Here is a 12,826-nt window from a genome sequence, read left to right as displayed (position 1 = left end):
CAGTCTACAGCACTGGCAATCGCGATCGCCGCAGCATTGCGATGCTGGACACATGTTTTACGCCAAGAATTTCGCCTCCAAAGCTTTGCCTTCGAGACGAGACTCTTGTAAGAATTTTGCGCGAAATTTTTCCTCCCCGATCCGAGTAAGACGACGAGACGACAACGGTGCTCTGATCGAACTGGCGATCGAATTTTCCCACAAACGTGTGTGCCTATGTGTGTACGCGACGACTATGCACATAGACGCACGCCGTCGACGCGATATGTAGGCCGTGATGGGGAAAAAAGATTATTCGACGTCCTCGTATGTACACGTTTGCTTTTGTCCGCTAATCGTGATATTTTTCTACTCGTGTACATAAACGCTCGTACGCGAGCGGCGACAACGACTCGACGTGCAGCGACGAGCAAACGGAACCAACAGCAGCTTCAGACGCGCAAATCGCATTGCAGCAGATGAGGAAATCAATGTGACTCTATTTAGAAACTGCATTTAATGCGATGATGTGCTTTGCTTAGACGGCCGCTCGCGCGCATAAAGAACTGCGCAACGTCGCCGACGCCGCCGCCGCCGCCACTTTTCACCACTTTTTCACCATTTTTCATTTCGACTCTCGACACTCCTCGCTTAGTTCTAGTTGTTGTAGTAGTAGTAGTAACTCTGTATAGCCGTGAATTCGCTGCTGCACGGCTACGAGAGAGAAATCTCATAACGATGCCTGTAACGAAGCAAGTCTTCCGTTTGATGATTTCAGTTAGGTATGACGAGGATTTACACGATTCCGTTAATTCCACGTGTAAATATAAAAGGCGCATGAAAAGCGTGTACACATTCGCGCGCGCCTTGTTTAGATTAAAAATTAAAGCGCTGAAAGGAGCCTCTTGCTGCCTGACGCCTGCACACACACGCGCGTTTAACCTTGTGCCATCATGCCATCGAACGACGATGAAGATGAATAAAGCCACTTTTATTCCTTTTCTATATCTTTTTTTCGCTCAATGAATCAAGGAAGATGCTGTCTGATGCGTAAAGTCGCGAAGCATCTCAAATTATCGTCCCTTTCGTATACCCAAACAAATATATCACGCAGGCGTTACGTTCAAGAGCATAAGTTCGTTTCAGAAATCGTTCGCTTTTAATTTTAAAATTATCACTATCTCCTTTGTGAAATCAAACTATGCATGCTGCGCTGCTTTGTGTATCGCATATCCTTTCCTCTTGATAGTCGTACTTTTTGCTTCTCTTGTCGCTGTACGCATATACAATACGATGGTAACAGCATACTATGTAACTCTACACCCACCCACACGTCGAATACATTTCGGATTTTATGTGACTTTATTCTTTTGTTTTTATACACGCAAAATATTTCTACAACTTTTACATTTTACGTAGTAAGGCTTTGCTGATGCAACAGTTCAGGTAATTTCAAGTACAAAAAACCTACTCTCGTTTCATACATTAACAATCGAATCCGGCAAAGTTTTCAGCTGTTATAATGCACTCGTTATTATACTAAAACTCGTGTATTTGAAAGAGTCCATTAATAATAACTGTTAAAGTTTAACTTGAACATTTTATTTCACCTGCTTTAAATGAAATAATACTTGGCGAAACAGTCATAGAAAATGTATTTATACCCAATGTGTATCGTGTATATATTGCGTTTTTCAAGAAAAATAGAGCTAACGATTAACTACTTAACTGATTACGAATGAAACGAACAGATGTAAAAGGTAAAAATGAAAATTAAAAACGAGTTTTTCTTGGTCACAATGGAACTACTCATTAAAAAATATTCTCCTGAAGTGTCAAAGATGGTTATGAAAATTTTCATTTTTACACGGGCTTCAGCCGTAAGTTAAGAGTTGGCTTTTGAAAAGCATAAATACCCGCATATTCGTACATTGGATTGATTATTATTACTGTTATTATTATGATTATGATTATTATTATTATTATTATTATTATGATTATTATGCTTATGATTATGATTATGATTATGATTATGATGATGATGAAATGCCAGCAATAATAAGCTCGTTCGCCGCGACGAATTTCGGAAAGCGCCATGACTTATTAAAGTTAGCCAAATAGGTCGCGTGCTAGTCTTGGCGAATCGACAAAAGTGCCATGTTGCCAAATAGTTGAATTTCTTTTTCATTCGCGTACTATAAGTGATATACAGCCTTACAAGAGGTTATGTTATAAAAAAATTGCGGCAACTTAAAAAAAGAAGTAATTTAATTTTTAAGTATTTGAGTAAAGAATAAAATCTTTATGTTCTAGCGACAACACGCGTCGAATATGCGGAAAAATTGTTTCATTTTTCTTCCATTCGAACCCAGTTTATTTAATACGAAGGAAATTTTTCTTGACTCATATTTGAAATTGAATTTTTGATGAAATGGTAATTGGCAATTCCTGAAGCTTGATATGTATTAGCTTTGCCTGAATTCCTTTTAAAGTCCTTTTCAGTTACAATCGCGAATTGCAAATGAGAACAAATCAAGATAACCTCGAAAGCTTTTATCAATCGTAGAGAATTTTATAAAAAAAAAATCAATAAAAATATTAGAAAACTTTACATAAGGTCTATGAAGATGTAATCATAACAACGGAACGAAAATTAATCTTGCAAATTTAATGTACATTTGTGGCTATAACGGTAAAAGACAAACTGTTTCAGAAAGAGAGAAGTTCTTTTTAAACAATATGAATTTTTATTGCCTTTCTAATTTTTTTAATAGCTCTTTAGCTTTATTTGAAAATGACAATCAAACATTTTTTTACCAAGAAAATTTAGTTCTCGTTGCCATGAGAATTTTCTTACACATTTTAAAATGTAATTAATTGCGATAAGAAGAAATTTTATTTAAAATAATGTTCAGTCAGCTTATCAGTGTCTGAGAAAAATTAATGTCCTACGTTAAATGGGCACCTTCGAACGCACTAGCTCTTGTACAAAATCGTTCAAGATCGTGCGTTTTTTGCATTATGTAGTTGCAATTTCACTGGTGTAAAAATTCCATGTATGGCAGTGTGTTATAGTGTATATGGTTTTTTTCAACTCGACGTTCGTTATCAGGCTGGCTAATATACGCAGACCTGGATTTATGTAAATTGTTATGCTACACGAAAATGTAAATGCGCGTCGACATTAAAATCACCTCGCGTATTCAAATAATTGCACGAAGTGGTTAGTACAGCTGTATATGTGCTATACAAGGGGGTCCTCGGCTGTTCTAATATGTTATAGCGAGGTCGATTATTAGATAGCTATGTTAATTTTTTTCTTCCATACCCGTACGAATCGTTCTTACGTACTATTTCAAGCAGTTCTAGCGTAAATGCGAGGCTCTCAAGTACACTTCTAAAGTGCTTCTTTGCTTCTAGTTTGTACGTTTTACCACGGGCTTGTCTGTTTGAATAAGTAAATATCGTGGAAAGAATTATTCCTTCCGACAGATGTAAAAAATTGTACAAAGTTTTGGATATGCAGTTGCATAAGTTCAAAACTTTAACGCGAGTTTACAATAACGTTCATTCTATAAATCTAGACAGATAACATCGTTCAGCTGTACCACCGTGTAACCTTAATGAACAAAAACAGCAACTGGTCGAGAAAGATGACGCTTTACAGGGAATTATTCGAACAATTTCCCACGTATCGACTTATTTATGGCCAAAATATAAATTTAATCTACCGGCGCATAACGCGAATTATCAAAATATTTCACACCGTAGCTTGATGATAAAATTACAACAACCGATTTTATTTTCATTGCTCAAGCTAACCATTGAATAGTATCGAAGGAAAGTATTACAGGTACTTATTAATAGTCGAATTCTATAGACTTGCATATGAAAGAGACGGGCTTTCCAGATCTATTCTTTGATAATAGGATCAGGTATATTTTTGTACGACCACGCGTTCTTCTAATCAAATTTCCAATTTCGAATAACGAAAAAGTATTCGTGTGCCGGTATAGTACAGGTTGCATACATGCGTGTTGGCGCGATAGGAGCCTCGCGCGTATCTCCATCTCGACACCGTTAAAAAATGGGTAAAAAGTGAAAACAAGAAGAAATGATACGGTGCACGCTTAGCATCTGAAACAGCATGTCAGAACGATAAGCCAGATTTTCTTTCTTTCTTGAATCATGGCGCTATCGATTTTTTGCGCGTTGAGCAGCAGCAGTAGCAGCAGCAGCAGCGGTAGCAGCAGCAGTACCCGCCACCCCCTTGACCGACTTCAAACTATGCTGCTATGCTACACACTGCTGCTATAGCTATGCCTGAGGGGTGAAAACTCGATTTTCAAAAGCACGCCGTTCTCCGTACACTATATATGCTCTGCTAGCTACCTGCCTAGGCGATAGCTCGCGTGAACTTATTGTTTCTTTCTGTTCGCTCCTGCGATTTTTTTAATGAATAAAAGAAGTCAAGAAAACCTGACGAAGAAATCGACGGCTTTATTAGGTGGAAAAAATGAAGAGGATAGAAGCTTCATAAACGTGTTTGATGTGCGTTTAATTTTCCTTGCTTGCGCGCTGGAGTTAGTTGGTCAGGGCAAGTCTGACCGGAAGATACACATCAAAAAGGGAGGGGAGCAGGGGGGGGGGGAAGGATGGTATTTTCTACTACCGAAGAAGTTTATGAACGCTATATAGAACGCTGCTGCTGCTTGTTCGTAAAAGTTTAACTAAGACATCTCGCTAAAGGTGCGCGAGGGGCGGCAGATGGAAAGAAAAACAATCTTAAAGCTATCGAGAGCGGAGAGAATATTTTGAAAACGCTCTCGACCACTGTACGCGCGGTCTGCAAATACCTGCGGCTTATTCTACTGTCTCGCACTGGGTGTACCTACTTGAACGAGCGAGCAACGCTGCTGCTACTGCCTGCGCGAGATAAGTCGAGGGATGTGTGCAAAGTGTGCACTGGCTATATCCTACGTGCACGGAATATAATAAAGGTATGAACTCGCAAGAGAATTTTCGTGCTTATATTTAATGACGAGTTTTAATGTTTTCACTCGCGGCAAGTATACTGCAAAAGATCTGAACACGCACACGCCGAGGAAACAATGAACACGTTCTTTTAATTTTGGCCAGATAGAACGAGCTCTGATGTTGATGATTCAACAAGAGGAAAAATACAGATTTTTTTTTAGGAGCCACTAACGATTTTTGAACGCATGGAATAAAACTGTAGTTACGAGTGAACGTAAAAAGCATTTTCTTTGATTGCAGTTCACACGATGCGGTTAAGGTTAGTTTGATTAGTACTCGAAACTATTACAAGTAATTATTGAACAAATTCAAGTGTGCTTTAAAAAATAAGAACTCTAAAAACACTGGTTTCGAATGATAATAAATAAATTACTATTTTTTTTTTCAAGTACTCTTGCATTCAAACAACTTTTAATTTATAAGCGCGATAAAAAAATCATTTTCAAAACACATCATCGGCTTTCGCTAATTTGTGCATTATCACAATCAACACTCAATTTAATGTCCATCATTCCGATCTATAATAGCCCTCTGAAGACATACATATATCTATATAAAGGCCAACGAGCCCGCTTGACCTCAAAAACAACAGGTTAAAGTTTCTTCGCACGCATACCCACCCTTTTTATTTATTATCTCTTCTCAGTCATCTAATCGATCGAAATGTTCGCCCTTCATTGTTGGCTCGTTCTCTCTTTTTTTCTCTTTGAGTGTGACTAGACGTGTTTTCAAGTGCTCTAACGATTCAATATTTTCTGGTGTTCTTTTGGCTTTCCTCATTTCTTATTTCGCGAATTATTCGGAAAAATTGCATATTGTGGGTGAACTATGAGGATTCACGTTAATGACTAGCTAGGAAATTGACTTCCCAAAAATTTACGCAATCATCATTAGTCATTTATCTAACTAAACCTATTAAATTTCTCTCATTTTATTTTCTTTACATAATTACATCTCGTAGATACTTTAAAATCTGAGAGCGTAGAAAAAATACATACCCTATGTGTTCTCATATCTGTTCATAACCTTTTGCATACATGCACCTACAGTCGGCCACATCAAACATTATTAGATACCTGTCTAGAATTCGAAGATATTAAGACAAAATTTGCTGCTGCTCAATAACAATCTTTACTCATCACTACATTCAACGAATCTCTCGAAGATAAAAACACCATAAAATTGCCCTTCTTTCAAAATCGAGCAAGTCAGTAGAAAAAAACAAAGTTCACTTTTAAACGGATCTGAGATGGCCCTTTAAAGAATGTAAAAGTCATTTTAACGGAACTAGTCCTTCATTATTCCGCAGTTTACCTCTGAAGACAGGGAGAACGACGCGCGTAAAGTGTAACTCGTACGTGCACCGATCAGTGGCAACTCCGATGCTTACTGCAAAGCTGATCGACAAGTTTGTGCGCGTGTGTATAAGGCTCCTTCGCAAAGCCTGTGGGTTGCTCCAAAGTCCACATGAGAGAGGCGTCATAAATTGACGAATTATCCAGAATCAACAACCTCACAACCACATAGATTGAGATTGGTCAACCAAGATTACGCTGCTATTTCCTCACATTATATTTGTACGTATTTTCTCCTCTAGATGCTTTCTTATATTCTCTTTTTTACTTATATAAGTACTTTTAATTTTATCGTTTTGAAGCTTAATATAACTAATTCGAATAATTTTCATTACATAGAGTTAAATTTAATTAGTAAAATATGTTTGGGAGTGAATGAATAAAACTGGTATTTTTTTAACTACGAATTATTGTCTTCTAAAATATCAACTTGATAAAAAGCCTTTTAAGTATAGTAACAAGTAAAATTGTAAATCTTTTACTCCCTTGAAAGAAGCAATTCGCTGCTGTTGAAAGTATACCAAATTTCTCTTTCATTTGTTTACACGAAAGTTATTTAAAGTGTATTCAGTCACGCTTTTGTAATTTTTCGTTGGCCATAAGACAGAGAGATAAACAGGGAGTGAAAGAAAGGAGAAAGAAGGTATGAGCCAGTGCTGTTTCTAATTTTGCTTTATTTGCAACTTTAATGGGGTCAGATATTTTTCATTTCATTTCCAAATTCCATGCTCCCTCAATTGGTGCTTGGAGTTTTGTTTTTTTGTTACTAAAATTCATAGGGTACTTTTTTAAAATTTTAATTAATTATTCAAGTTTTAACATTTTATACTTCAATTATTTATGCAAATTAAATTTTAAAAACTTAATTGAATCACTGAAATTATATTTGTAAAAAATGGCGTCAGTAACAGTTTTCTCCAAAATCCTAATTATTTGAAACAACTAGTTGGTAGTTTCTTTTGGGAAAAATTGAAAATTTTCTCTTTAAAAATGATGTACTTTTCGATGAAACAAGAATATTTGTATATCATGTTACTTTTAAATGTAATTTTCAAGCAGGATCTGACTATTTTCAAGGGACAAAAAAAATATTTTAAAATTCATGATGTCGTAAAAAACATTTTTTTATAATTTTTAAAAATATGTAGTAAGGAAAAGTAACATTATATTTTTAGTTTATTCTCTTTCAGTGATCGAATCAAATAAAAAATAACTAAATTAATCAAGTGAATGAAAGGCATTACACAGCTAACTACCACAAGCAAAAAAAAACAATTTTATACGCACATATCACGCTTCTGAGAATTACGATTCACCCTACCTAACTCTAAGCCCCTAAAAAATGAAAGTATGTTCGATCCCCTTCATGTTTTTTTTATCAAGGCTCGAAGGCGTTACTTTGTGCACAAAAGCAGATATACAAATAAAATCAATTGATAGTCTCTTTGGTTACAACAGTTAGATTAGGGAAAAATGGTATAATGGTGATTTTGAACATTCCTTACTGAAACACGAATAAAAGCATATGGATATAAAAATTTAAGAGGTTTTTTAAAAATTTCAATAAAAAATTAACAAGGATGTTTATAACTTTCAATAAAACAAACTTTGAAAAAAAGTGCTCCTTACAAAATTAGAAAGATGAAGTCATATAAGAATGACTGATATTCTACCCATTGTGAAAACAATTACTTGCAATAATCGAACCATTTTAATGTTTAAAATACAATAACAAATTTGATTTGAAAAAAGTAATACATGTATAAAACTTTTTGATTCATACATTTATAGACAATGAATCTATTATACGACGATCTCAATTTCGCTTGCGATGAATATTGAAACGAGTACTACAAGCAATAAGTAAAAATGTCAAAATGACAATTGAAAAGCTCCGAAGGAAAAATATACTCGATCACTTGTTTCACATTTTACTCTTTCTCTTTATTTATCGATGTATTCAAGGGCAGGAAATGAAAAAAAAATGATAAGAGCTAAAGCCATGGCATAGGTATAATGCATAATCAAGTGATGTTGGACGTGGGCTAAAACTGCAATTCAAAGTTTTTCGAGGTATCTTCCTTTTTCGTCTAGCTTTGTTGAACCGACAAGGTCATGTAAACTGACTTTTTTTCTTTTTAAAATTCCAAAATTAAGTATAAGTAATTACTGATGACAGTACGAGATGGTTATGTATATCTTCGAAGAATTTAATCTTATCCTCAACAAAAATTATTTTTATGAAGAATCTTATTGTAGTAAAAATCTCAAAATATTATATAATTTAAAAAGATAGAAATGAAAAGTTTTACTATAAAATATATATTTAAGGATCAAACAAATTATAAAAAAAGCGAGATTATTCTTAATCGTAGATTATTCAGTTGAGGAACAATTGCATTTAGTTCACACTTCAATTGATCGAATGTATTTACGTAGTAAGCAGACTATGGGTATTTTCCCAAAAATTTATTTAATTAAAGCTGGAATATTTTTCGACAAGATACTCGATTTGTTAGTTTTGTTACTAAAAAGACTATGGTGAATAACTTTATAGTTCCAAATCTAATTACGAACAAAAATTTTTATAGAGATAAAAGAACGATCAGAACAATTAAATTTATTACTATAGCTATAAATGTAAAGCTGTATTCTACTTCATAGATAGCTCATGAATTTTAGAGTGCTACCGAAATCGATTTAGTTTTTGAGAAATAAAAATATAACAAATAATACTAGTTTTATCAGTAATTAAGTTTTTTTGAATTATTATTAAGAAAAAGAAATAAATAAAACCGATCGTGAAAGTAGAAGTAGAAATAATACTGACACTGAAACCAATACTTTTGCAGCTATAAAAAAATGAAAGAATAAACGATCGCAATGCATTCAAGTGAATAATAAATGTAGAAATGGAAAAATGAGATTGAGTATTATAACCTCAAAACTAAAATGCTGAAAAAAATGAGAAAGGAAACGATTGTTTGAAGTAGGTGTAAAAAAAGAAAAACATGATATAGAGAGAAAAAAACCATTACAGTATGTATTTACAAAAAATTGATTTTTCATCTAGTAAAAATAGCTAGTTGTGATAAAATTGTACCAAAAGCTAAGGTATAAAATATAAATCGAGAGAAAAAGAATGAAGAATGTTTAAAAATGCATGTAAATTGTCAACTGAGTCAAAGTGACCAAACATGTGGCATTAGATATAATCTATTTTTTCCTCTATCAGTACTACAATATTTTTTTTTTACTTCAAGAATCTCCGAGCTAAAGAAATAAATTTTTTTCAGATCGTAAAAAGAATATTTACCCTTACTTATGGTTTTAAGTATCTGAAAAAACATTTTTTATCGGAAACTTCTTATATTGCGTAAATATAAAATCTAAAACATTTTCTTGAAAGTAGCATTAAAATGGTAACGATTTTTAGACCACTCGCGCATTGTAATCCAGTTTTATCGGCTATATTTTATTATTTTACAAGTGCAAATGTTGATTCGTAATTTCCTCGGAGTAGAAACGAACGAGCGGCTAGAACGAAAAGCGTAGATTCATTATTTATTTATGCAAATGTAATCTTTTCTAGAGCTAAGAGTTATCAAACATCAAGCGAACGTTTAAAGTGGCACCTCGTACGCGGGGAAAAATTCAAAATATCGGAAAATAAGTATAAAATTCTGTAATTACGTTTTGAAGTTTAACGCGCATATGTTCATTTGCATACGCTCATATTTATATGCTGGCGCAAAAAAGACTCGTGAGCATTGCACACACACACACATGTTTCTGACTTTAATAAGTTGATCCAAGTGCAAATACATTTCTATATACGGAAAAACACAGCTTACTTTTTATTGACAGGAGGAGCACAGACTTTTTTCGATGTTACAGCTCGCGAGGTGGATTATTTATTTAGGCGCGAGACTGAGCTTTTTCATACGCGAGTAAATGACCAGACTGATCATAAATAGTTGAATTTTTGCCCGAATCATTGCTGTAACAAATGGAGAGGGTGGACCAGCCATAGCATCTGTCAAGCGGTCCGATCGAAAACATATTGGGGCCGATCAAAAGTCGAGCGATCGGGAGCTCACCATGTGTACATAAAGAGGAGAAAAAAAGGCGTTGACTAGTACGATGAATAAGTTATCCAGACGCGCTTGTTTTTACTCTTTCTTTTAGTTTAAGTTTATACGATCGAAAGCCGAGCCGCCATAAAAAAACATCGTAGATCGAAGTCGTAAAAATGGATAAACACTCGAAGCCCGGGATGCCTTGGACTGCTATATAATATAAACGAGAGAGAAGAGAGGAGAGTGAAAAAAAGGGTTGCAGAGGCATAGCCACCCCGAAAAGGGGCACGCATATAGTTGGCGCTAGCGACCATCTAAAATCTACATTTTGACATAACTATAAGTAAAGCACATGTGCACCGAAAGACATGGGTGTACGAACTCGTGTCGTCGTAGGCTCGTACGGCCCGTAGGTAATGGACATGATTATAATGTGGAATATAGATATCGTATTCATAGATAATACACATCTGTTGGTTCTTTATGGATGTCTTGCTCAATGCTCTCCATAAGAAATGTTAGTATATAAGTTAGCAGACGCGCGGCACGCGTTGGCGTTGAGCTTATACCTGTTTTGGGCATCGATATACTCGTAGTCACGTTACACGCTACAATGTGTATATAAACATATTTATACAAGTGTACAGACGTTAATATACGTAAAATGAAGCGCCGAGTATTATTATATATAGGCGCGTGTCAAAGTATTCGAGGGGTTATAGGTGGCGCGTCTGCCCGAGTTCCATATATACTTGCTGCTCGTCGTCGCATGTATACGATAATTTGTACAATAATATAAATTGTATATATAGCCCAAGCCGAACAACAACGAGCGACGAGTCCGACACACAACAGCAAGTCTGAATTTTCGGAGCTGATATTATTTTCCTTTGATACGTAGTAGTCACGAGTGGGAGGCGTTATTTCTATATCGGCTCCGGTCGAGCATTATCATTTTTTCCGGCCCTCGCGTGAGTCGCGACGCTACTGTGTATAAATTAACAGTCGGCCTCTCTTATCTCGCGAAATTAGCGGCGCTGATTCGATCTGGACCCAGCACGAGACTCTCGCGCTCTCTCGTATACGTTATATATCATATATACGGCGTAGCATGGCAACTGGCGTGCATGCAGGGCGACGTCGGCGGCGCGGTCACCACGCAAATAAAGCCAAGTCGCGCCAGTAACGTCAACATTCACCATATGCGCGATTACACACACACATGCTATATAGGCTATAACGCGCGTGCTGTATGTCGAGCGACGCGCGCGACAAGAGCCTGCGAGTCTGTGTGTCAATTTCGCGCGTTCCTCTCCATGTGTAGGATAATTATATGTACGCGATGTAAATAATGTACGTACGTGTGTATACATGATATATTATGTGAAAGCAATTGCGAGATGACTTACTCTTTATCACGCGGTCTGTCGTGGAAAGCTTTTGGGAGTTATTGGCGCTCATCCTGCTGCCGCTTCTCGATCTCTTTTTTGTTCCTTCGTCGTCTTGATTGTCGGTGTTGTTTTTAAAACACACAATTGTCGGCAGCTACGTCGCGAGGCTGCTTCAGTGCTCGGCGTGCCGCTGTCTCTTCTCTCTCTGTACCTTGTGCACACACACGCGCGACACACGGCTTCTCACTTTCTCGCGATGATACCACAGCGCGAAATATGTATAAGCAAAAACTTTGAGAGCCAGTCGCGTATTTATGTTGCGATATTGCCGAGAACGAGGCAGAGAGAATGAGAGACAGGCAGAAAGAGCGAATAATAATAAGTGCTGTATGTATACAATGTATGTATAAACTTGTCGTCTGCTTCGAGCGAGTCCTTGATGTCGCGCGGCGATCTTGCTGCTGGTTGTTGTTGCTGCTGCCTCTGCTTGTCGGCAGCTCTCGGACTCTTCCTTCCTTCTTCCCTTGTAAACGCTCGCAGCAGTTGGTTTTTGCGATATACTACTGTACGCACACACTCGCACAAGCACATACACCTGCTCCCGCACACACACGCACTGTTTCACACACGACGACGACGAGCAATGGGTGCGCGTGCGACGCCTCTCTCAAATCTTATACACGCGTGTATCACAGTGCGTATACTGCAAATGCGATGATATACGCTTTGATTTTCAGTTTCTCGACGTCACTAGCGATGATTTTTAAAAATACTGCGATGATTTCATGTCATGTTCTATTATATATGCACTGTCACAGAACCTGCACGACTCACACTCTCGTTGATTAATTTTTCTCTCACCCACTAATCTGCAATTTGTATACAAACAAACGACTTGCATTAATATTTACATTGTACATACAATCATATGCACGTAATGTGTTTATAAACGTATGTACAGATATTTATGATTATTATGTGTGTG

At 36.4% G+C, this 12,826-nt stretch overlaps 1 protein-coding gene across 9 annotated transcripts in view; it reads right to left on the bottom strand.

The window, feature by feature from the left end:
• LOC106655179 (serine/threonine-protein phosphatase 2B catalytic subunit 3-like) overlaps positions 1 to 12,791 on the bottom strand; it is a 48,583-nt gene extending 35,792 nt beyond the window's left edge. For 4 of the 9 annotated variants that reach the window (XM_014375424.2, XM_014375420.2, XM_014375425.2 and 1 more), the window contains exon 1: positions 11,860 to 12,788. In XM_014375424.2, coding sequence (XP_014230910.1) covers positions 11,860 to 11,911 — 52 coding nt within the window. In that variant the 5' untranslated portion in view covers positions 11,912 to 12,788. Of the gene's footprint in view, positions 1 to 11,859 lie in introns of all 9 variants that reach the window. The other 5 variants (XM_023461466.1, XM_014375418.2, XM_023461468.1 and 2 more) reach the window with 3 other exon arrangements.
• Between the last annotated feature and the right edge of the window lie 35 nt (positions 12,792 to 12,826).

Source organism: Trichogramma pretiosum, unplaced genomic scaffold (genome assembly GCF_000599845.2).
Source record: "Trichogramma pretiosum strain Unisexual culture from Peru unplaced genomic scaffold, Tpre_2.0 scaffold2, whole genome shotgun sequence".
Lineage (NCBI taxonomy): Eukaryota > Metazoa > Arthropoda > Insecta > Hymenoptera > Trichogrammatidae > Trichogramma > Trichogramma pretiosum.
Note: the sequence above shows the minus strand (reverse complement) of the source record. Positions and strands in the feature narration are given on the sequence as shown.